The sequence below is a fragment of the Drosophila sechellia genome, chromosome 2R (genome assembly GCF_004382195.2).
Source record: "Drosophila sechellia strain sech25 chromosome 2R, ASM438219v1, whole genome shotgun sequence".
Taxonomy (NCBI): Eukaryota; Metazoa; Arthropoda; class Insecta; order Diptera; family Drosophilidae; genus Drosophila; species Drosophila sechellia.
The window spans coordinates 3469912-3494888 of record NC_045950.1 but is presented as its reverse complement, the minus strand read 5'-3'; the positions used below and the strand labels follow the sequence as shown (position 1 = coordinate 3494888).

Genomic DNA, 24977 nt, shown 5'->3' with positions numbered 1-24977 from the left:
CTTAGCCTTTAATTCAATTAAAGCTCTCTATTTTCCGTAGTGCACTGGCATCGGTCCTTTGACATCGGGAAATGAACACGCACCATTTCATGGCCGTTTGCTGTGTGGCATATCAAAGGATAACTGTGCATTGTAACTGCACACACGAACCCTCATCCGCATACATATGCGGATGCGGATAGATAGATATATCTGAGTGGGGCGGGGTGGAGAAGGGGCGTGGCCGGGGCAGAGCTGAACTGAAGCGAACTGGAAATGCGAGTTCATGCGGGCGTTTTATCAAAACAATGCTGTCCGCCCTTTTGTTGTTTTAGCCAGTGAATTCTTTCTTTTCGCTAGCCACATCCCGATTTAACATTTTCCAATTCCATTTCTAGTTCACCAGCGGGAAAGGAGTGGGATTTGCGCTGGCACTTTGCCTGGGACCCACTGACGTGTCAATGGATGGGCGAGTGTTGTGTGTGCCAAGCGGTTTCTGCGGTTTGCCGGCAAATTAATTGCGCAGATTGCGACTTTCAATGGGGAATAAGCCCGAAAAAACTGTTTGACATTTGAATTTTTGAGCTGCAAACGCAGAAATGCGTGGTGGAACTGTAATGGATGTTTTATATGGTGGGGAGCGGGAGCGGGTCGAGTGGCCAAAACTAAAACCGTATCCAAATCCCCGGGCATGCACGTGCATCGTGTCGCAGCTGGAGACCCCGATTGCCGAGTGTTGCCCGCCGTCAAATCAGCCGCTTTCAAACCAAATTACCAGTCCCGACTTGGCCATCCAACAACCAACAACAGACCAGCCAGTAAGCCCGCTATCCCGTCAACCCACCAATCCGCCAACCTACCGGGTGAAACTGTGTCTAAACTCTATAAATTCGCCTGGGAGCCTGTGGGTCTGGCGAATTTATTGTGCGACCTGCATTTCTTCGTGGCCCTCTTTTTCATGTTCCGCTGCAGCAGCGCAAATTCCCTGCTGACTGCAGCGAATTGCGCGAAATTGGCAAGCGATTGTGGCAAGTTTCAATCGGGCACAGGTCTATAAAGTCATTAAGGCGGCAGAACAAAATGGAAAGTGCATTTGCGTGCAGCAAATGTTGCGCAACATTGTTGCCGGCCAACAGGAGCAGCCTATAATGTTGCAGCAGGAGAGCAGGGAGCCCTGCAGAAGTAAGCCCGCCAGTTTCAGGTTAGCCGGCAGCTGTTGACGCAATTTGCATTGATCGACGATGGAGGGCTGGGGATCCGGGCTTCGACTCAATTACTTTGGCAGTCGTTGACCCAGAGAACAGGTTTGCCCCGTCTAGGCCCTCTGGAAAACTAGTTCACAGCCGGAGTTGGCCCATTGAGGGTTGGCGGGGCCAGCTGCAGCTGCTCCCCCCTCTCCTGCCACCACCCAGCCGCAGAGATCTGCGGCAAGTGCCTATATTTAGCCAGTCCGCGCTTATCTGGCATCCAGATGAATGATCATTATGCGGCGGTCGCGTTGACAAATTGCCACGGAGCTTGAGCGATGAGCGACGGCTCAATGCGCGGCTAAAGACAGTTTAGCAGATGGCCAAGAGCTGGGGGGAGCTGGGGCAAGCTGCGATCTGCGGCCCCCAATCTCCGAGCACAATGCCCAAAAGGTTGGCCCCAAATCACTTTGGCACTTTGTGTGCGGTTTTCTCAAGTCATTTGTGTGATTTGGGTTAATGTCGGAAGAGCGGTGGAAGAATAATCGCTCAGATATACCTGCTAATACCTATGTATCCGCAGCGAAAGTTACACCAGTCCAGGAGTCCGATGCGAAACTTCTCGTTCAGCTTATATTTGCACAGAGAGAAATTCTGCTATAGATGGAATGTTTTAACTCGTTTTAACTCGGTTGTAAACTTCTAATAAAACTCATGTTCCTACCAATTTGTGCTATATTCGGAACCCTGAAATATTATATTCCTGTGTAAGGTCGCCTTGTATGGCCTCTTGTGAGTTCGGGGACAGGTGTCGCTCCATTAAGACTTGTTTGCTTTTAGTTTTACGACGTCTCTCGCATGGACAGCAATTGTGTGGCTGGACTGTCCTTCCCCCACTCCGCATCGTCCTGGCATTCCGTATGTCCTTTTATTGTTTTACTATCCCTGGCAGAGCAGCAACAACAGCAACAAAACTTTATTAAAAAGCTTCGCCAGTTCCGTGCTGGCAGCGATTGTCATAAACGATTTTTGAATTGTCCATAAAAATAGGTGGACAAGAGAAAGGAGCGCTGTAAAAGCTCGTAAAGTTTATATGGGGGAGAATGTACATATTCCCCAGAATACAGAACGCAGAACGCAGAAACCAGAACCACTTGGCATTTTTGCACTGCAGCAGCCGCAGAATCAGCACGTTTTGTTCTGTCTGCCTTGTCAACATGACATTTGCCGTGTTGACATTTTTATTGACTTTGGCAGCCGGCAGGCGAGCGGATTTGTTCTCGCCCCGCCTGGAAGTTGATTAAGAATGCCGGTCTGGCGATGCACATCCCACTTACCTGCCTGCGCTGCCCCCGTTCCCGCTACCCACTCGTGTGTGGTCCACTCTCAGGTGCGTTTATTAAGCATACGCCAAGTGGTACGGCCACTAATTGGTGGCTCTGAGAACTGGGACTGTACCTTGGCGAATGCCTGCTAACTCGCTGTTTCAATTTGAGCGTTTAGAAAGTTGCATAATGGCGCGAACTGCGTTGGCTTATCTCCCGCTCGCACTAAACCAATTAAAGATCGGGCGACTCATCATCGCAGGCGGCAAGTATGTTGCTGCTACATTTTAGCCGATCGCCTTTGTGTCCCCCTGCTAACGGGCAGGAAAATTGTTTACAGAGCGTGCAAATTTTCACAGCTGCAAACAGCCACGGCAGCGCAGCTATGCCAGCAATTTGTGTGCCAAGCGGCCAACATTGAGGTACCCCATACCATTCCGACCATGCCGACCATCCCGACCATCTCGACCATCTTCCCTGGGAGCCAAAGACCCGCGAAGCCTCTTTTCGCTGGTACATGCTAACACCAGCAACGACGCCACGATCAGGTTTTCGTGCCAGAACCTCGCCTCCGTAATGGATGTTAGAGAAATTGCATCATCAATGCAAATTCGGTGAGCTAAAGGCGGTGATGGGAGAAGTTCCAATTTGTTTTCACGGTAATTGATTCAAGGCATTATTTTTATTCGAGCAACCGCCAATTAATTGCGAACTTTGTGGCTAATACATCAAGGCATAGGCTGGTGGAAAACGCGCGCGTTGTTCTCAGTCGCCCACCAGGTAGTGCCTCCCGATCCCCTACTCCAGATCCCCCGCTCTAGATACCCTGCTCCCGATCCCTTTCCCCCGCATCCATCCAAAACCCACCACATAACCATACATCCGTGGCTGTGTGTGTTCCAAGTCGGGGCCCACGGCATTCATCCGGAGACTCGGCCGCTTCTGCGGTCGTTGTCTTTGGTCTATGAACTTGTTTTCCTGCCCCTGCCCCAGCCTCTGCCCCCATGGAACGAACCCCTTCTCCATCTGCCTTTTTAATTGAAGCCGTGTCTTTGGCTGTGTTTCTTCTTTCAGCCCCATGCTTTTTGTTCCTTGTCGTCTCTGGGTTTTTTCTACGACTTTTTTGATGCTTCGATTTTTATACATTAATGCTGCCTTTATTGCTGGAGTGATTATGCTCAATTTTGTTTTTGACCATAATTACATTTCGTTCTCCTCCGAACGATGCGTCCGTTAGGCCGAGTAGTTTCATCTGGGACTTGGACTGGCTTTTTATTATGATTTGGTAAACAAATTGGCATTGATTGATTTTTATTCCGCGCTATGCAAACACGGCGAGCGAAGGAAATCACGCTTCGAGTGTTGGCACATCTTGTTGAGGTTTCATATCTAGCGGCGGATATTGCCGTCTGGCCCGAATGTCAGCTAAGTGAGATTTTCACTCGATAGATGGCCGGAAAACGTGTGATCCGTCCGGAGCATAAATCAGTGCTTATCCACGGACCATGAACAACCGAACTGCATTCAAGGCATAATTATTAATGACACATTCGGATTCTAAAACATGTCGGCATCGAGCCGCACCAGCCAAATCTGATTTGATTTATGTGGCTTGCATCGCAACAAAACTGTTCACAAATTAACCGTAATAAAGCAAACTGCATAGTTGCTGCTGCAGTTGCTCCTGCCGCTCCTGCCGCTCCCGCTGCATGTTGGCTTATTTTGATTTATGGCCAACTAAAATTGGAATCTAATTTCTTGGCCATTAACAAAACCAGCAGCAAAGAAATTGTGTTCGTCTGCCTACGCAGAGTGCAAGTTGGTCGGGCCAAAACCGAGTGTGCGGAGTGCCTGGGTTTCGGCCAGAACGCAACCAATCCCATGGAGAATTGGTTCTGACTCTAAAAGGCAGTCAAGTCAAAGATTGCTTTCGGCAGGAGTAAATCAATCCTGGTATCTGCGGCATTGGGAGCTGTAATTGCTTCATTAGAATGAGTTATGTACGGACAAAGTGATCTAATCGGACGGTAGGTTTATGGTGGGATTGGGGAAGGTTAATTAAAATAATACCTTCTAACAATTTATATAAGTAAAATAGCATTATTTGAGCTTTCAACTAAAATACACAGCTAAAAGAGTTTAAGTTATGACAAGTGGCGTACGTAGGGTATTATGTGCACCGACTTGAGACCGCCGATTTATCTCCTGATTTGGATCGTTGTTTGACAAAAACCTAGAACGGTAAATTGCACTTTTGCACTAACTGTTCTCGGAGGCTCGTTGACAACCTGGCAACAGCAACATGGCAAAAATAATTAGCTGCTAATTGCGTTTTATGAGATGCCCAGACAGTAAAGTGATGCAGCACATTGCACGTTGCTGGCTGCAATCTGCGGCCATAATAGCCGCAAAAAGGCCTTTGACTGGCAACTCCGTCGATTTGTCATCTGCCCCTCGAGTTTCGGCGATGCAGTGGCAGATTAGCATATAAGTGCGGCTAAATTGTTATGTTTCCGCCTTCGGAGCTCCCTCGAGCTCCCCCGAACATTGATAATTCGCCCCCTTATCGCGGTTACTGGATCGCTGCAAACCCGCTCGGAGGCAAGTTCAAGAGCTAACGAGGCAGGAATGCAAAGAGTGTTAATGCAGGCGGAATCTTGCCACTCTGCTCAAAGTTGCCAGTTGCCAGTTGCAAGCTGCAGGTTGCTAGATGCTAGTTGCAGGTTGCTAGTTGCAAGTGGCTGGTTGTCCAGTGGCATGCAGGCAATTTAAATGCAAAAAGTGAAGCTGTCAATAAAAATTACGCGACTGCCCCTCCACTGCACTCTATTGCGATGCGGCTGCCGCCTTCAGCCGCCTTTAGCCCCCCTTAATTTATTGCCTTGCGTTTCTTTGTGAGTGCGTTAAATGTTTTATTAATTAGTTGCCAGTGGGCGGGGAATTCCAGCGACTCTGCGGCCGAGGAATTCGCCCGTGTTTGTCTTGATCCGTCAGTCAAGTGTCTACTTTTGGCTAAACTAATCCAGAAAATCCCTTCAACCCAACGCACTTGCTTTGACGCACTTCCAAACATAATATATAACAACAAACTGATCCAAATCGCTTTGATGTGGGCGCAGACAAGTCATGGACCCACGAAAACCGAATTCAATTCGCTGTCATTTTGACAGCGGCTTAAGAGGCTTGAGAACCGCGTGGCCAAAAAGGCGGAAAAGGGGCACGAGGAGTGACTGGCATTCCCAAGACACAATTAATATGCGACGCAGTTCTGCTGGCCATAAATGCGTATAAACATGGCCCGAGCAACGAGCACCGACCCCCGCCCATCGACCGCCCGCCTCTTTGGGGCAATTAGCATGGCCAACATGAGCGGAGACGCTTAATGGCCTTGGTTTATTTTCACATTACCAGCGAGTGAGTAGTCGAGTGAAAAGACTGCGAGCCAAAATGACGAAAACGAAAACAAAATCATATTTTATCGCCGTGCATAAATAAATCACAAAGGCTGTTTCGCGCTGTTGTCGCTGTTGTCTCGCACTTCGTGGCGCCGGCTAAAAGCGGAGCTAAGCGGCACAGAGCCGCAGAGCTGCAGAGCCAGTTGGTCAATTGTCTGGGCCAAGTCATGCAAGCCGCCGCCGCCGCCATCAGCGTCGCTCTGGCTGCACTTTGCTGTTGCAATTAAGTTGCATCTGCAACACAGCCAGCTACCCGGCCACGCCCACAAAAGCATCGGCATTTGTCAGGGGCGGAGGCATTTGCAACTCGCAGGCGAGTGCCCCTAATGGCTTTGTTAATTAAAACCAAAATCAATATGGATGGGCTGCGAAGGATTGAAATGGTGGTGGTTGGCGTCCATGTGGCAATGCCATCGATGAGAATCTGAATGCACAAGCACAAGAGTATGAATTGGTAAAAGTACGGAAAGTATTTAATAGCAATAAAACTTGATTGAGAAACAGTTAATAGTAATAAGCCGCATATAATGAAACTAACAATAACTTATAAAATTATTATACTGATGAATTCGATGTTGTGTTTCTGGAATTTAAAAGAAACCCCTTATCCTTAGATATCCAACTGGTTATCTTTTTTATTATATAGTTTAGAGACTAAAAGACGCGACAACTTTTAAATGCATTTCAGAGATGTGTTGCTTCTTCTGTGACTATTGTAGTTAGCACCTAAAACAAAACTCCACTCCAAAGCAACACAGTTTTACCTAAATCCATCAATTAATACATCTACCAACTTTTCTGCTCCCTGAACAGACCATAAATATTAAGTATGGCCGCGGATGCTAAAGAAGTGATGGCTGTAAAACCATATTTTGAGAGTAACTTCGAACGCATCCGATCGTTTTCTCCATTTCGACTGCCAAACAAGTCGTAAATGCGTTCCCGCCCGATTCCGCCCCTTGACGCGAATTGGAGACGCGGGCCGTGACGAGGATCCCGATCCCGATCCCGGTTAAGCTCTCGAGATTTATGCGGCACTCGATGGCAGCCAAGATTGAATTGAATGCTTAGACACGAGCTGAACACAAGTTAATTGCCTGCGCAGAATGCGAACGAACCAGAAGCCATTCGTTCGGCCACAGCCGGAGAAATTATTGCAGTGCAATTTTTTAATATCTTCATTAGGCGCTCTGGGGCCCAGGCAATTAAAAGGCCAGGCGAAACCAGATTCGAAATCCGCAGTTTTGCATAGATCTGGGAACTAATGCGAATGCGGTGGAACTCTCATCGATGGCAGCCGCTGGGCTTGTGGGCTTCTGGGCGAGTATCGAGAATCGAGATTTGAGATTCGAGAAGCGAGAACTGAGAATGAAGAATCGCGTGTGGCTACCGGATTGCAGACAGATCGGGTTGAAGCCGTGTCAGAGGCACATCAAAACGGCGTCTGTTATTATTATTAATTATGCTTTGATTGCCTTCTTGCTGGAATCGCTTGGAATCGCTTGGAATAGCTGGCGGTTCCTGTTAGCAGGCCGTTTGGCAATGCAGCTCCCGAGCTTGGCTTTGCTCTCTAATTTGTGGTTGCCAAAGTTGATCGTCGTCATCGCCATCAGCAGTGCCATGATGAGCTTGGCCAGCAACTAATTGAGTTGTGCCTCTTCCCCAACTCAGTTTCCCAAGTCGCGCAAGTTCGTTGCCTAAGTCTTTTGTTTGCTACGAAAGGCTGCATACTAAATCAGAGCCCTAAATGTCCATGGAAATATATGCCAATATTGTTTTTCCAACCCACCCCAGGTACGATACCCATTGCCTGGCAGAATGAAAAGGAGGAAATGTCATGCGGCTGAGGGAAAACAATCGCGGCCATATTTCATAAGCTGCGTGCCTGCCATCCGCAAAACACAATAACTTAGGCTTAGGGCCCGATATTTGCATGGCATTATGCAAAATCATGACATGAAAGCGGAGCTCGCCAGAGCAGAGCTCTGAAATTGCGCCAGCTCCTCGCTTTTCCGCCGCTTCCACCGCATCCCACTATGTACACTATGTACACTATGTATAAGCCGCTGCAACCGATCTGCCGAAAGATCGGGACCCGCGAGGGACGCACAAAGGCCCCTGGTAAATCACACTTTGGCAGTTGTCGTTTGTGCCGCCGGCCCAGAGGCACTGCGTCGTATGCGTAACCCGAGTATGGCCGCGTAAGTGGAGACCCAGAGCCCCGTCGCCGTTGTGAGTGATGCGTATAAGCAAGGTATGTGGGGCAGGGGTCCTCGGCACCAGAGTGCAACGCAGCGCAACGAAACCAGACTGGCGATGGAGGCACACTGGGGCAAACTTGCTGCAAAACTTGCAAGTGGAAGCTGAGGTGAATCTATCTATCTATCTATTACCGATAGCTGTAACATATTAACACCAAAAAATTATATAAAACATCGGTACATATTATCAGTTGTTATTCGCGTAGAGTTATTTGAACACATTCAGCGAGAAGTATTATAATGAGTAAATTTGTAAGGGGTTATAGGTTCAGAAAAGTTTAACGGCAAAAACGATTTTATGTTAGGTTTTATAATATTTTAAAAAGGTTTAAGTAGAGGTGTCTTTTTTTAGAAACAGCCTAAAGGTTCCTAAAAATATCTCGATTGTTATTTATAGTATGCAGTTGAAACTCGTTATAGTGTGCTACTGTTAAACGAAATCAGGCAGAACCGCAAAACCTGAAGTCTTAAGATTCATAATTCAAAATTTCATTTCTCAGGGCAGTTTCAACAAATAGAATTGAAATTTAAAGGTCCGATTTAGATTTACTGGTGAAACGCCATATATTCTTCAAGGTTAAATATAATATGAGAGAATACTTTTCGAGAACCAATAAGGTTTTGAAATCGATATTATGATCAATGCCAAAGATGATCTCAATTATAAAAAATAACTCATGAAATCACCCAGAAATCTCTTTATGTTTTCATCTTTTTGGTGTACTTTCGCCTTATTGATTTTCGGAAGGGATGTCACCACTGTTACGGAGTTTTGGTTTCTGGCTGCCAAGACAAGAACAAGTTGCCGGAGTAGCTGATGTAGCTGGCTGCAGCTTGTTGCGTGCATTTTGCGGTTCGTCTTGGTCGCAGAACACGCAATGTGTGTTCATTGACTCCTGCCTCGGCAACGTCTTGCACAACAAGCTGCTGCAGCTCCTTCTGAACTTGGTGCTCCTGGTAATCAATCACCGCGGCAACAAAACTTATGCATTTAAATTGTCAGCAGGCTTGGAGGAAAGGCGGCTGCCAAGGGCGGCCAAATTGCATCTGACAAATGGACTGGCTGGAAATGGCTACTCACTCATTTGACTCCTGCTGGGCGGCTCCTGTGGCCACTTCCGGTGCGGCGCTAGTGTCCAGTTCGTTGAAAGTGAAACTGATATCGTGGGCATCCTTAAACGGCTTCATGCTGCGCGGTAAACTCCTCTGCCGCAGGCTCAAGTTTAGAAACTGAAGATCGCCGGCGGTCAGGGGTTGCAAGGGCACTTGTGGTGCTGCAGGTTGCGTTCCTTGGTCCTGGGTGACCCGGTTCGGTGGTGGTGGTGGCAGTGGCGGCACAGGACGCTGCTGCTTCTGCTTGGGCGGTAGGGCGGGCTTGGGAGCTTCCCGCTCGGGAGATTCCTCCTCCTGCTCGATGATCTCCAGGACCTGGGCCGTGGCCTCCTGCTCCGCATAGAACCTGGCCATGTTCTCGGTGGCGTCCAGTGGACTGTACCGCTTGCCCCGCACCACGAGATCGCCCAGGTGATCGGCGTCGATGCCGAATAGAAAGGGGTCGTCGAGAACGGTCACCCTGGCATTCCGCTGGGTCACCTCGCTGGACTCGTTAGCCGTCGTAGTGTCGTTCTTCGGCAGCTTCTCCCCGCGCACATGGGCTCGCAGGGATCTCAGGAGCTTCTTGCTGCGCCGCGGCGAGGAGGAGAGCGGGAAGAGCGGACGGCCCGCCGGCGCCGCACCGCCCTTCGGGGTCGACGAGTGATCGCCTAGATCGATGCCATCGTCCGCATCCTCGACGGCATCTAATTGCCCGGCGATAAGATCGCAGTCCACGGTGTCGTACTCCCGATCGCGGGCATTGTCGGGGTCCTGATTAGCGTCCGCCAGCCGCTGGGCCGCCGCCTTGCTATAGAGCTGTCGATAATATTTCTGCTGGTCCCCGTACAAGAAGCAGACGCGCCACCATTGTTTGCATGCCAGCAAATTGGCGGTACGTGGCACCATCGCCGGCTCCATGTTGCCAGTGGCCGTTACTGTTGCCTGGCCAGCAGCAGGAGCAGCGGCGGCATCTGCTCCCCCCGGTCCTCCGCTGGAGCCTCCTGCTCCTCCACCGGTTGACAGGCTGCTCATGTTGCTTATTATTATTGTTCTGGGCCCGTAATTATTTTTCAGTTCTCGTTGTCTTTCCCTGTCGGCAGTGTCATTCTGTTCTTGTAGCTGCTTTTTGGTCGCTTTTGTTTTACATGTTTTTTTTTCACATTTTCCTCGTAAATTTAACTTCGAGTGGAATTTTAATTACATGATTGTAGTTTTCTGTACACTTTTTTTATTTAAATTCGGCGTTTTTTTGTGGCGTTTCAAGCATTTTGTTCTCTTTTGTGCGTTACATACATTCTTTAAAATACATGGTATTGTCACTGCATTGATTAGGAACTTGTTAATTTATATCGCTTTATAAACAATCAATATTTATAGGCGCATAATTTTTTAGTGGCATTGTCCTATTTTTTTTTTGAATACCACTTTATTCAATTCAGATACAGATACCCAGCCCGAGGAAAACTAAACTTTTTCGACTGGAAATTGGAGATTAGACAAAGCCTTGCTCACCCAGCCTTGATCGATTGCCTATAATTTACTTTCGAACAAGATGAAAATCGCCGTGGCACCAGCATAACACTTTCCCCAAACCGAACACGGAAGCCGCCTGCTCGACGAGGAAACTTAATCAAATTTGTGTAGACACTGCGAATTGGCAGCTTGAGCCCTTAATAGTGATTGGATGTAAGGCAAATAGCGAAGCGAACGCGCTTACCACTGCTAATGGCTAATGGCTAAGAGCGGAGATGGTGATGGCAGCCACCGGACGGACATCGGGAATAAGCCATAAGGCATCGACCATCAGGCATCGAGCCGATTAGTCACGCCCCTAATAAAGACAGCAGACACGAAGGGGCGGCAGGCATCGGCGGAAAACGTGGAAAACAGCTTCGCTAAGTGCGAGCCACTGCAGTTTCCATGGCGGCGATGCCCTTGTCAGATAATAATAACTTCATCTTCATCTTCATCATCATCGCCATCAGCGGTGACTGCCGCAGCTGCTTGAGTGGTAGCCAAATGCCTCGGCAGCAATTGCAGCTTACCGTCATCCACGTACCACATGTATCCTGTGTGTGTTTGTCCATCTGTATCTGTATCTCTATCTCTAGCTGCGAGTATCTGGGAATTCCAGAGTGCATTAAGCTGCTCTTAGCTTAGTGCTCGCAGACCCCTTAATGGAATCGACAAAAAGCGAGGCCTCGGCTCATATTTATGAGATCAATGCCAGGGAAAAGCTGTCAATCAAGAGCGGAGGCAATATTTATCAGATTACCAAAGAGTTGAGATCAAAGATCACAGGTACCAGCACACAGCTTGAAAACGGAATGACGTCAGTTCGTTAGTGACAACTCAATTTAAAGTTAAACGGCCAACGGGACCATATTCCATGCTAAACGAAAACTGTCATAATATGTCCATTCTCATGATGAATTCGAGAGTAGCTCAATTCAAAGTTCATGCTAGAATGCCATAAATAGATCAGTTTTTGCATTAATTATATCATAATAGAGAAATTATAGCGTTTTCTCCGCATGCATCACACGCAGCGTAGGCACACATTCCATCCAGAAAACTCGACAGACTCGCGCAGAAGAATTCGAGGCTCGGAACGGAGGAGGACTATAATTGAATTATAAACAAGAAGAATCGCAATCATAACCGCCCGAATGGAGCAACTGGCTTCCGGCTAGCACAGAAATTGAAGATGATTTCCAACCGCAACAAAGTCGGGGCCGCAGCACGCGATCCCGGCCAGATTTGCAGTTAGGCAGCGGGTGTGATTAGAGCCCAATGAGTGGGTAAGTGGGGAAAACCGGTCTCCGAATGGGAAAAGCGGCACTTGTGCATGATTCACATGTGGCACAAAGAGCTCTGGCCCGATGCGATTAAAACGCGATCACACAATAATCATAAAGAAAAACTGGAGCCGGGCGGCCAGCGAATGCCCAAACAAAGACTTCCGGCGGTTGGTCCAAGGCAGAAGATGGAAGGCTGTAGATCCCAGATCCCAGATCCAAGTTGCCATATGCCAGATGGAGTTTTGCACTTTGGATGTGGATGCGGAGTTGATGCCGCAAGGCACCGTTAGTATTTATTGATGGCGGTTGTTCGACATGTGTAAGTGACGCCATCGATGCTTGTCGCGTAATTTATCCGATGCCAAATTGCCGGCGTTAATATCTGATAATGCCTGACCCATTGAAAGTGGCTGATTGAAATCGCACTAGGCCAACGGGGCGTATGCGCGTTTGCACACGCCTCAGCCGAGGCAAATGCAGAAGTTGTTGCTAACTGCGATTTTCCATACGACTCTACTTTAGTTTCAATGGCTGGCGGCTCTGTCATCAATCCCCAGTTGGAATTACCCAGTTGACCAGGAGTGCCCCCCCTTGCATACGGCATAAACTCAAGTATGGTAGCTTTATGGTGCCTTTTATTGCCGGGCATTTGCCGGGGCTCAAGTTTTCATGGCCGGCGGCTGGGAAACTGCGTGGAAAATGGCAGACAGGCGCAATTAATTTTATGACTATTTATGTAGATTTTTCTCGGAGTGTAATTTACAGAAATGCAGGTTAAAAAGTCAATTGCTTTGTCTTGGTTTACTTTCCCAGCGCGCAGTTAAGCCGTTCACCGCAGCACTCAACCTTTTGTGTGTAGTGTTGCGCCCACTTGAGCCGCATTTGCCCGGAAAATCTCTTTTGAACGGGTTGAAATTGTGTTATCAAGTTATCAAGAACCCCATTCAGCGCCACAGAATCTGACATATCTATGGACTTATCACTGCCTACCTAAGTGGTTTAGAAAGCCGCAGACGTGACAACTCATTCAGCGCGGCTGCAACTGTAAAGTTTCATAATTTATTATGCAGCTGGCACATTTTCCGATATTACCATACGAATCCCGGCAGGGAGACAATATAAACAATAAGAGATATGCACCCAATAGCGGTCTGCGGAGCTGGATTCTTTCCGGTTCTGTTTGGCAGTCAGGCGGGATGTCTCACTCGCTAATGGATTAACTTGTTTGTTTATTTTACCGCCGAACTATAATTTGAGACTCTGAAAGCTACGGCTGGGCCAGGCCGTAATAATTACACAGTTTAGGCCCGCCAGCCAAACTAGTTTGGGCGAAAGCCAAGAGATCTAATGAGCCATTGTCTGGGCCTCATATTTCATTGGTTCGGATAATAATCTCACGCCTGGCTTATCGGTGGAGCGGGGTGCTAAACGCCTTTGTCGCCATCGAAATTGATTGCTCCGAGCAGAAATGGAATTCCTTCTCGGGTTTTTATTGCGCTCACATAAAACCCGATCGCTGCCAGCTCGAAAATCGTTCGATGTCGCGGAAAACAAAGTGAAATGAAAATCGAGTCGGCACGCCTCCAAAATGGTTACCTTGTGGGCGGTAGACAGTTGCCGGTCTAATCTGCAGCGCACTCGTGTTAAATGTCAAATGCAATCAAACGGCGTTGAGTGAGAGGAAACGAGCGAGCCGGGCCAGCTAACGTTGCTCCATTTTCCGGGGAACCCGTTCTTATCTGCCTGGAAGATGGTTGGGAAACTAACGCGAGCTGACAGGATGACAGTTCAAATTGGCGTTTGCATACGTCCATCGACGGATCCAATACTTATTTACGACTTCCCGCCTCAAAAGCTCATAACGCGGCCTAATTAATTTACGGACCGAAATTCGCTCGCCAATGATGAATAGCTGGGAAATGGTTCGTTAATTGTGTCTTTAAATGGACGTGAGACATGTGTAATATGCAAATGGTGGGGAACAGACACAGAGATTGACATAACGAAGGTTAGGTTGTTGACCCACTCGGACCTTTTGTTATGCTAACAAAACCAAGCCGATAACTGTAAAGTGGCCAATCTATTTCGAGGCGGGATTCTTTAGCTGCTTTGTATCTCAGATAGCCGGAGCATCTTACCTTCATGCTCCGGCAATTGTGGCTAGATGGCTGCGTGCGGAGGAAACTAACCAACAAATTAACACGCCAGTTAGTTAGTAGTTAGTTAGTCAGTTAGAGGCGTCGATTGGGGTTAAGCAGCCGTGGCAGTTGGCCCAAAGTGAGGGAGAAAGTTGATGCTGCAGCGCCATAATTGAGCCAACTAGTTGCCGCAACTCGGCCATAAACAACAGTTTTATTTCGAACCGCCGCCGGCCGACGCTACATAATTATGAAGAATTTCTCAATAAAGCCCGGAATCGAAGCCCGAAGCCAGCCGCAGTGCGAAAATTGATTTAGTTGGCCGGGCCATAAAAGACCAGAGCGAATTGCAGTGTTCCGTTGGTGCTTTATGGCCACCGTGCCTGGGCTATGTACATACACCGCAGAGGAATGCGCCGCAGAACCACTATCGGTGCGCTTTACATTCAAATTGGCATGTCAGGCAATTAGAAATCGGAGATAAATTTCAACCCCGGCCCACACACACGTGCAGTTCGAGTCAAATGTCTCTTGTCAATAAGGTGTTTTCAGCTGCAAGCCCCTGTCCGAAGCCCACACACGCACACACACTGGGCTAAAAAGCAATTGCTAACAAGCCATTGTTGACACATTGCCGCCATGTAAGCCCGTTTCATTACACTTCTGTGGGTGGCAGCTGCTGCGGATCCTCGGACCCATAGATCCTCAGCTCAATCTGCACTGTGGCCCACCGAAAACTAATTGGATCAAGCGGCGGAGAAAGCCGAGAGCTGTGCGCGGTAATCAAATTATTTTCGGGCTTTGGCAAGTGTTTTTATGGCTAGACGAGTCATGTTTTATGTGCTGGAGCGGGTCGTAAGCCTATTTGGTTATGACTTCATTCCGCGAGGCTGCAGCAAGTTGGTGAAAGTGCGCTGCGAATGGCGATTAAAACTTAACGCATCTAAATAAATCAAGCTGAGCACTTCGGTTGACGTGTAATGCGCATAAGCTTATGAAAGCCATTACACCGTCGAGCTGGGCATGTCCAAAGTTCGTTGCTCAAGTCTTTCGCTTGCTAAGTACCAGCCACACACCTTGGCTAACAGATTCTCGACCTTCGATAATCCCATAAAAATATTGTGCTAGGGCAGCCTGCCCGACGTCTGTGCCTCGCATATCAATCGGTCTCGAATTTCATTTGATTTTTAATGTAATTTTTTTGTCGATTGTATCTGTATCTGAATACGAATACAAAAGTGTTTGTATCAGTGGAGGAGTTTGAGTATCTGCTGGTATCCGTGTTGTACGAAACGCGCTGCGTTGACAATCCACAGGCGAAAACATGGCTTAAATCACACCTCACTTGCCCGTTTGGCTTATCCCCGAGCTTTTAGCGTAATTGAGCGTTTTGCCAATTTGTACATTAATTCACTTGGCCCAAAAAAGGAACACTCTGCCAGACTTATTCAGCTGGGCCTGATATGGATTATAGATTGCACTTCACTGGCTTTTGTCAATTTTATGCAATTGTTGCGATTTCAGTTAGCAGCTTTCTGATGTAGCTTTTTGTGCACTTTGCTCCGCTCTGGTTGAAAAACGGTAAATGACAGATCTGGCGCAAGATAACGTGGACCGAAATCGACATAGTCGAAGAGCGCGCGATCGATCGATCAGACGGATTACACGACGACTAACCGCACCTGTTGCCAGGTGTAAACCGCTCGCAACTGACGACGCTTTCAGACTGATCGAACCTGCCGCCCAGATGTGGATTGCTGTGTGGTTTGATCCCTCGCTGTGTGGATCGTGTTCGATGAAGGCGTTTGAACTGCTTTAGTCTTCTTTCAAGACTGCGATCACTATCAAGTGATCATAACAAAATGATGTGTGATGATGATGTGATGATAACAAAATACAAAATAGTTCATAGTAATTTGTTTCCTATTTCGTCGTTAAAATTGTCGAAATTTATATAAAAAGCCAGATATCATAAGCTGCAATTCAATCCGCAACTGCAACATCGAACTTGTTTGATAGGTCCATTGCTTACATTACCATCCCAAAAGTATGCTTCTTTACTACGTATTTCTATAATTATACACATGTAGACTCGCGCGTTAGATTCTGTGTAGAATCTGAGCTCCTAATATATTATCGGTTAAGTCTGATGCGGAAATTTAAGTTTCTTGTTTCTTTTCGTAAGCAAGAAATTCTAGATGCTGAAGTATCTGAACAACTTTTCAAGATTCTGTTGGACAGTAATACGGTTTTTACATAGAATGCCTCCTGTTCATAATTAGAGAAGTGCGTAATCTACCTTCCTAAGGATGTAAAAATTTAGAAGTTATAAATCCAGCCGTATTACGATGGCAGCGCTGTTCAAATCTTAAATAATTATTTTTAATAAATAAACACCTTGTAAATTAATGGTATTTAAGGAGTAATAAACTTAAAATAGTTAAATAAGAAAAACCTGCACTTCTTTATTAAACTAAATAAATCACTGTGGTCACAGCAGCCCACGTAGTGACGAAGTGCATCGGAAGAGCTTATACATATATAAACAAAAGAATATGTACCAAACTAATTCCCATAATTTAAAAACACTAGGTTGGTACCCAAAAGAGTTTTTAATATGGTAACCGTGAAATACGATTTGGCCAATCCCTTTTGAGTAATTAAGAGTGGTTTTTATAAATTAGATGTGACCAAAAATATAACTTAAGCTACATTTAAAGCCGGTACTTAGGTGGAATATCTGATCAGGCAAACCTCTTGTCAGTCTGTCGGTTTGAAAGCTAAAATATTTCCCAACCTCCTTGCAAGCTGTGACAAGCTGGCTTGAAGTGACAAAAAGTGCGATGTCAACCGTGTTGGCCAGCTGTCGAGTTCAAGGTTGATTCGCAGCTGACCATGTTAGTTGGTCACCATCATTGCCAGCCGACTGGAGATCATTAGGCCGCACATTAGTGCCATCTCAGCGCAGGCTAATTAGAAGCTGAGTGTGAACGGAAACACTGCGTTTCTGCGTGCCGCTTTTTGTTGCACAGCCTGGGATGCCTCAATGATGCATGATTTATGGCATTTTGAATTGTGGATCGGCGGCGTGTGAAGCTCCCGAGGGGACGGTCATCAAAGAAAGATACTTGCGTAGGTTTCTGCGCTTGGCTTACCTGAAACGAAAATGGAAATCGGAGGCAATTAGCTGAGTCTAATAAGGGCCAAAATAAATATGTTATACGGGCTGAGTATAAGAATGGGGATTATAGTTGGATAGCGTTGACGCTATCAAAAAATCAATTTGGCTAATTGCAAGCATAACGGCCTCATTCGTTGCCACATTTCATCAGACACCATTTGGAAGGGAAACGTCAAAAGAGCAGCCCCAAGGTGCAGACAACTTTTTGACACGCCAAGTCTGGGAGGGAATGGCTGGAGTTTAGGGGGCTGGACGTGGTTCGTTTATTAGCGGAATCGAATGGGCCCCAAAGTGTCATCAAATCAATGCAAACTAGCTAAAATCGAAGTCGGCTGCCAAACTTTTCCGGCCAACATTTGCGCGCCATTAAGCATTATGAGGGTTGCGGGATGTGGGCCCACATTCCTCCCGTGAAATGGGCAATTTTGTTGGCCCATAAAGGGCCATCGTAATGGGAAAAGTTGGCGCCACATCGGGGGCACAGGTGTGTCCCAAGGCAGGGAAATAGTTCCCACCCCGGGCGGGATAATAGATTTCCAAATCAATAGACCATCCCTGGGGAGTTTTTCTTTATTTCTTTGCGAGAGTTTTAGCAACTTCCTATTACTTCTCGGTCATATTAAATTTGGACGTTAACATTGCAAACTAGCTGCAAAAAGCAGTTTTGTAGAGCTACTTTAAGCGTTTTTGGTGCTTTCGATAACGGAAACCACGTTCTCGGCCATGTCACACAGGTGCGAGTAGGTCTGCATGTAGAGGCTATCCCTGTAAGATTTCCTCGATCGCAGTTTTTTCAAGAGATACTGATATGGGTTTTTCCTTCGCAGCTGCTGGATCCACGGCTTTTCCTCCGATCCTTTGCCATTATAATCGGCCCCGTCGGATGGCGGCTCCCCTTCTTCCTCGTTTAGCTGAAAGTGACTTATCTCCAATCTGAGGCCACTCAGTTCCATCGACGCCATCATCTCCTCCCATTCCTGGATGCCATTGCCTATACACCCCCTCACGTAGATAAACCTGGACCGAATCCTTTCGTCATTCCGACTGAAATGCGTAAGGGAATCTCTGCCTCTACCCAGCTTTAGTTCCTCCTGAACTTTGACCAGTTTTTCGTAATAGAACTTCCGTTTATAGGATTCCGGAAGCCGCAGGATTACCTTACGAACCGTCTGCAGGCGTAGATCCCAAGCGGGCTCCCTCGGTTTCTTAAGAGCTTTGTATAGTGACTTCAAGGTCTCCAGATCATCAAAACGTTCGCACTTGTAGCCGGGATTTTCTACATTGAACACCTCCCTCTCATCCAAAACTCGCTCATAAGGACATATCACTTCGGGCGGATGCAAAAGGGGCACTACGGAAGCCTGGTATTTGTTCAGGTCACTGGACATTTTCATCTTCGCCCTGTCCGTAAGCAGTTGCTGATGCCGCCGCAGCTTGTTTGTGTACTCCGGCGCGGGAGTACAGTGTCCCGTAAGCCGGGCCAAGAAAATACCGCGCACAGAACCGATTACGTTGGGAGAAATGCGGAGCTCATAACGCTGCTTCATCAGGTAGCATCCACGTGGCCTGAAAAGCGCCCGGCATACGTGCACCTCTCCTGGGAGAACGGTGAAGTTGGCCTGGGACATAAGGAAGTTATGGAATTGGGCAGTGCTTTTGGGGGCACGCTTTGATTCGACAGAGCACCACTGGCCGGTGAGCACATGACCACCGACGTTCTCCACGCAAGCCACCTCCTTGACCACGTTCTGGAACGGATGGCACTCGAAGAAAACGTTTGCGATCTCGGGCAAAAAGATGCGCTTTCCTGAGTTGACGAACAGCATACCGTTGATCTTAACGGCTGCACGGGAAACCACAGCTTCAGTTTTTCCCTGGTCAGGCTCTGCCCTGGAAGGGCTCTCCTCTTTTTGCTCCTCGTCGGGCAGTATCTGAGACGTGCTGCTCACGCTGAATATGGAGTCGCAAGACACCCGCTCGACCCGACTGATTTCGCCGTGGGTAAACTCCTGCTGAACGGGCCCACCCACCACCTCCAGTCTGTCCAGATTCGGAAAGAACGAGATGACGCGCTTTATGTCGCTGCTCTCGTTCTCAATACGATTCTCCAGCATCTGCGACTTCTGCCACGGAGTGGGCATCTCGGGCCGTTGGTACGCCTTGCCCAGGATCTCCTGCTTGGTGGCACGGGTTAACCCGGTGATCTCCACGTCCGCCCGACCAGTCTGCTCGGCACACGGAAGCGTCTCTTGCAGTTCTGGTAGAAGTTTGCATTTGCTGGTGATCAAGGCGGGAAGAACAGCAGGTTTCTTCTGGATCAAGGTAGTGGGATTCATGCGACCGGCAAGGTCGAGAAGCCGCACCACGGTACCTCGATCCCCGGGAGCTACTGTGCTGCCCACGTTGATCAGCATTTCGTCGGGACGGCGGCCGAGCTTCCGCTGGATCTTGGCCTGCACAGCCGCACGGTTCTCGAGTGTGTTGTACCAAAGCTTCAGGCGAGGGTCCATGCTCAGCGATTCTTGCATGTCCTCCTGCAGCGAACACTCCGATTCAGATAGCGTGATGGTACCGTGCTTCTTGTCGAAGATGCCGTGGACAATCTCATCCACTAGCTGCTTGCCATCCCGATCCGAAACATCCTTAAGCGTGTTGTTCTTGCGGAATTCAAGCTGTGTGGAGTCAGACTTTATTTCAACCTCGTTCTTCTGGGAATTGGGTTCCTTCCAAGACTCCGTGAGCTTGAGGAAGGACTGCAACCACGAGCGGTGCCGAGAGCCCGGCAGTTCGTTTCTCTTATTCATTTTTTTTGTTTTTTTTTTTGTATTTTTAAGTGTCATATGTTCGGGTGCTTTGTTGTGTATTGTATGCTCGGCGACAACTAAATCTGGACGGTGCTCTCGATCACCGACACAATATCCTCGACCGCTCTGCAAATCAATCCGTGCAACAGCATACAGATTGAGTCCATAAATGACTTTGAACGGAGAATGCTATTAGCCTCCCGCAAACTGGAACTAGAGTCTTCGTGGGCGACCCTCGACCTAAGGAAATGCACCCTCTGTTCCCATTCTTCCAGTAAGCTACCTAGTATTCCACGTACATAAATCATTTTTGATTGATTGCGGTTCCGCAGCCTATTAACTGAGTCCGCTTTAACCAGTGGCATTGGACATGTTCTCCGCAAGCCGTCTAACAAGTTTGCCAGTTCCGAAGAGTGCTTAATGCGCTGCCGAATGTCACGACTATTACACACCAGGTGGATTAGCGAGTGCACACTGTAGTCCCAGGAAGATACATGTGAATTTGGAGGCCTCACCCGTTTGTAGAACGCCATGAGGCGCTCAAAATCTTGGTGAGTTAGGCACTGGAAGCATCTGTTCCGCCGGTTGAAAACCTCCCGCTCCTCCAGCTCCCGTTCATATGGACAGAGGGTCACTGTCTGCTGTTGGAGAGGAGGCGGCGGCGCATACGACAACACCTGAAGCTTCTCCATTTTGAGGCGGTCCAAGTATTCTTTGGGGGGAGTACAGCGACCGTTCAAGTTTAATGTGAAACCAGAAGGACGACAGAAGAAGATGCGTGGACACGTCGATAGCAGCCAGCGCTGCTTTACAATGGCCACGCAGCGCGGCTGATACAGAACCGTAACATCACGAAACTCGCCTGGAAGAAGCACAAATGGGGCCACATCGAAAACGAAGTCATCCGGATCGGCTTCCATAAGGGTATTGTTGTTCGAGAAGAAATTAACCTTCTTCCATTGTAGGTTCAGCTCCTGACTTCCAATGTTTTCTATGCGTATGATGGGGCGCAGGTGACGTTGGAAGGGCTGACAAGCAAAGGTTCGGTCAATGGTGGGAGAGAACTCTGGAATATGGGGCCAGAAATTAATTCCATTGATGCGAACGCCCAGTCCGCTAACTGGTTGTTGGATCGTCACTGTTGATTGGGCCACCTCGACAGCGTCACTGGCACCTAAAGGCTCTGTACAGCCCACCTGATCGGACATTTTCGAGCAATGAGCCTGGATCTTCCTGCCCACCACCTCCAAACTACGGATTTGGGGTGGTAGCTCAGGCGTAATATCCGCTTCCTCCCTTTTCAGTTCTTTACACCCCAACATTTCGGCAGCTGAATAGCTGGGTAGTCCTACGGTCTCCAGACAGCCTCCTATGGATCGTTTCACTATTTTTCCCTGCTGATTAAGGATCATGTCCTCTGGAGTCCTGCCCAGTTGGACTCGCAGTCTCTCTTGTAACGCCCGTCTTTGAATAAGCATGTTCTTCCAGTAATCTAGACGACTATCAATTTCACTCTTGCACTTCGGTAAGGAACCTGAAGACACACTGAAGGATGACTCTTCGTGGAGACCCCGTTCAGGATAATTTTTGAAAACTCCCTTTATAAGGTCATTGGCTAAGCCATCTGGGTGAATCATACCCTCGGATGTATCCTCCTCCATCAGCACATTTCTCTGGCTTGAACTCATTTCTAATTTTATCCTAATTTAAGGTGTATATTGTAAACACTTTCGTGAAAATTTTGACTTAAATGTCATGCTCACTAAATATTGTTGATTATACATTTAAGAATATGTTAAAAACACTTAGAAGGAATCGTCTTCGTTCCCATTAAGCATATCTACTCTCCATTGAAATCAATAATCCAGAAGATCCATACATAGATCGTGGTAATTTTAAGATCTCGAGAAATCGTACAGATGCCATTCACACAAAATTATTAGCTGTGCAGTTTAGAATTTAGGTCACATAGAAACTAACATTTAAAAATGTTCTTATTGTTTAAGATAAAATTTTAGTAGGACATACTTTTTTTGCGGAGCTTCAGTTTGTGTATAATTATACCAGTGTGATAAAGGGTACTGATACTCGATAAGCGATACTCAGTTAAAGATTGGTTTGTAATTGTTTATTGATTAATATAGTACAGCGTTTTTGCTAATTTAGTTGGACTAAAATGAAATGGCATGTGAGCTTACAATGGACCTCTATAAAACAAACAGAAGAGAAATCCTTTACACAAACGGACAGCTAAGCGGAAAGCCGGACGGAAAAAGAGACATGCCACGATGAACTTGTCCAGAGATTCGGATCAGGAATACACTAAAATACAAACACTATAAGGTGTGAATCGCTTCCTTCTTAACTTTTCATATGTACTTAATGTATTGTGAAAACCATTGATTTGTGCAAGATCATCTTAAAACAGAGTGAGGGTAATAGTTTTTCCTAGGTCGGTACTATTTCTGTACTCTCTATAACGGACACAATGTCCTCTGACATGTTGCACAGATGTGAGTAGGTTTGGATGTAGAGCGCATCCCGGAAATATTTGGACCGATACAATTTGCGGATGACCGCCGTCCGGATCTTCTTCTCGTCCAACTCCGTCTCGCCCAAAATTTCTAATAGTTTCTCCATGTCGATGGGCGTCATTGGCTTTGGCTGCTCCTGTTCTTCTTCATCGCCTTCCTCGGACTCTCCCAACAAGCTTTGGTAGTACCGCTGAAGCTCTGGCTTGAAAAAAGAATCTTCCACATTGAACATTAGGTCCTCCCACTCAGCGATGCCATTGCAGATGACACCGCGCACATATATGAACCGCGACCGCTGCTTTTGAACATCCTGCTGGGAAGAGGCATTCAGTGAGAATCCGCCACCTAGCAAAGGAGCGAGAAGTTGGTTAAATTCGGAAAAGATCGCTTCACGCTCCACCAATCCGTTAATCCGCATTATGTAGTCCTTGATGGTTGATAGGCGCATATCCCAGAGCGGCTCCCGCGGCTTCTTTAAGCGCCGGTGGAACGCACGAAGCACCTCCAGGTCATCGAAGCGGGCACAAATGTAGCCCGGATTTAGAGCGTTAAACGCCTCCCGATCGTCCAGAGGCCGCTCATAGGGGCAGCACGTCGGTGGAGGTACCACCATGGGAGCCAGAGCCCCCAAATGGGTGGTCAATTTATCCATTTCAACTGCATCCGACTTGCAGATGCAGACGCATTGGCACTCGAGTAGTTTGGCCATGTAGTCAGCTGGTGGAGTGCAACGTCCGTAAAGGCGGAGCAGTAGCGACTCCTGGCGGCCGCAAAAGATTCGCGGCTCCACCTGAAGCAGCCACAACTCCACCGCCATTGCCACTTTTCGTGGCTGGTAGAGCACCGCTACATTCCGAGTCTCACCGTGCGACAGTCTGAAACCCTCCAGGTCGAAGTGAAACTCGTTGTCCTGGGCCAGCAACAGAGATCCCCGGTTGTAGTAGTAGGTGCTCTGTTTCCAGGAGAAGGAGAGCGACTGTGTGCCAATGTTGGTCAGCTGCAGGACGTGCTTGAGCCGACGCTGAAACGGATCGCATGTGAACCGGGCGACGATTTCATAGCACTCCTTAATTCCTCCGCCATCTCCCTCGCACGGAATGTAATCCACACCATTAACCCGTAGTCCCACATCCGGAATGGGAGGTGGAGTTCCTGACGATTTCTCCTCCGTTTCGCCACAAGACTCGCAGATGCACTCCTCGGTGCAGATCGGCGAGCTCTCACTTTTGGTCACCGTGTGCATGGAATCCACATCCACTAGGAACGGCTTCGGTAATCGATTGATCTTGTTGAGAGCAGTACCCTTCACCTGCAGGGCATCCACATCGGGAAAGAACTCCACGACGTTTTGGATGTCTACAAAGTTTTGCTCCAGTCGTTGGTCCAGGAACTCCGATTGCAGCCAGCCTGGTGGTGGGTTCTGCTCCATGGCCTCCTTGCCCAAGATCTCCGTTTTGCAGACCTCTGGCATGCCAACGATCTCTACATCCTTGTAGCCCACCTTTTCCGCTTTCGGTGTCGTGGCCTGCAGTCCAGGAACTACCTGACACCATGGATCCAATTGGTCGCCCAGCTTGGAAAGTGGTGCGCTCATCAGACGCTCGCCCTTCATGCGGTCCGCGTAGTCCATCACGCGCTTCACCATCTGCCCGTCGCGGTTGTCCAGTGTTGAGCGGCGGTTGAAGAGCACCTCACTGGCCAGCTTGCCCGTTTCCCGCTGGACTCGTTCTTGCATCAACTTGCGCTGGTGAAGTACCTCCTTCCAGTATCGCAGCCGTTTGTCCACGTGCGGTTCCCGCTCCTTAATTGGCCACGGAATATCGGCCGCGTGACAAGAGGATGAGGTCTCTGGAATGTCCCCCCGTCGCTCCTTGAAAATCTCGGTCAGAATGTCCTCCACCATGCGCTCCGTGTACTTGCCCATGGGGGACTCGCCATTCAGCTGCGCCTGCGCAGTCGAACGGGTCGTCGGTTCGGTCAAAGAGGATGGCAGCGATACCATGTTGGCCAGTGTAAATTTCGAAAAGGTATCCGACCCGTTGGCTTTGAGGTTAATATCTTCCATGCCCTCCATTTTGTAAGGTGGTTCGAGTTTGGGGTTCGAGTTAACTTGAACAATTATAAAATATATATTGACTCGATACTGACTCGAAGTGAAAAGGCTTAATTCCAAGCTAGCTATATGAATGGATTGCGATTTTAATAATCTTTAAGTCG

At 47.9% G+C, this 24977-nt stretch overlaps 4 protein-coding genes across 7 annotated transcripts in view; all 4 read right to left on the bottom strand.

The window, feature by feature from the left end:
- The window catches only part of LOC6607968 (protein prickle), a 59211-nt gene that overhangs the window by 7882 nt on the left and 26352 nt on the right, over nt 1-24977 (bottom strand). Inside the window, exons 1-2 of one of the 4 annotated variants that reach the window (XM_032714142.1) lie at nt 15582-15944; nt 9289-10621 (exon numbers count right to left, since the gene is read on the bottom strand). The exons of 2 other annotated variants lie outside the window; for them this stretch is intronic. In XM_032714142.1, the coding sequence (XP_032570033.1) occupies nt 9289-10334 (1046 nt within the window). In that variant the 5' untranslated portion in view covers nt 10335-10621; nt 15582-15944. Of the gene's footprint in view, nt 1-9288; nt 10622-15581; nt 15945-24977 lie in introns of those variants that run through there. One more of the 4 variants, XM_002032680.2, reaches the window with a different exon arrangement.
- Nucleotides 17986-20287, bottom strand: LOC6607967. The gene has a single exon (XM_002032679.2). It carries the CDS (start codon nt 20260-20262, stop codon nt 18100-18102), a length of 2163 nt encoding a protein of 720 aa, XP_002032715.2. The 5' UTR covers nt 20263-20287; the 3' UTR covers nt 17986-18099.
- LOC6607966 lies at nt 20286-21983 on the bottom strand. Its single transcript, XM_002032678.2, has one exon. The coding sequence runs from the start codon at nt 21912-21914 to the stop codon at nt 20304-20306; it is 1611 nt and encodes a 536-aa protein (XP_002032714.1). The 5' UTR covers nt 21915-21983; the 3' UTR covers nt 20286-20303.
- On the bottom strand, nt 22573-24908 carry LOC6607965. Its single transcript, XM_032714146.1, has one exon. The coding sequence runs from the start codon at nt 24832-24834 to the stop codon at nt 22675-22677; it is 2160 nt and encodes a 719-aa protein (XP_032570037.1). The 5' UTR covers nt 24835-24908; the 3' UTR covers nt 22573-22674.

Coding starts and splice junctions, on each gene's coding strand:
- LOC6607967 (XM_002032679.2), bottom strand. CDS start 20,262: ATGACACTTAAAAATACAAAAAAAAAAACAAAAAAAATGAATAAGAGA.
- LOC6607966 (XM_002032678.2), bottom strand. CDS start 21,914: ATGAGTTCAAGCCAGAGAAATGTGCTGATGGAGGAGGATACATCCGAG.
- LOC6607965 (XM_032714146.1), bottom strand. CDS start 24,834: ATGGAGGGCATGGAAGATATTAACCTCAAAGCCAACGGGTCGGATACC.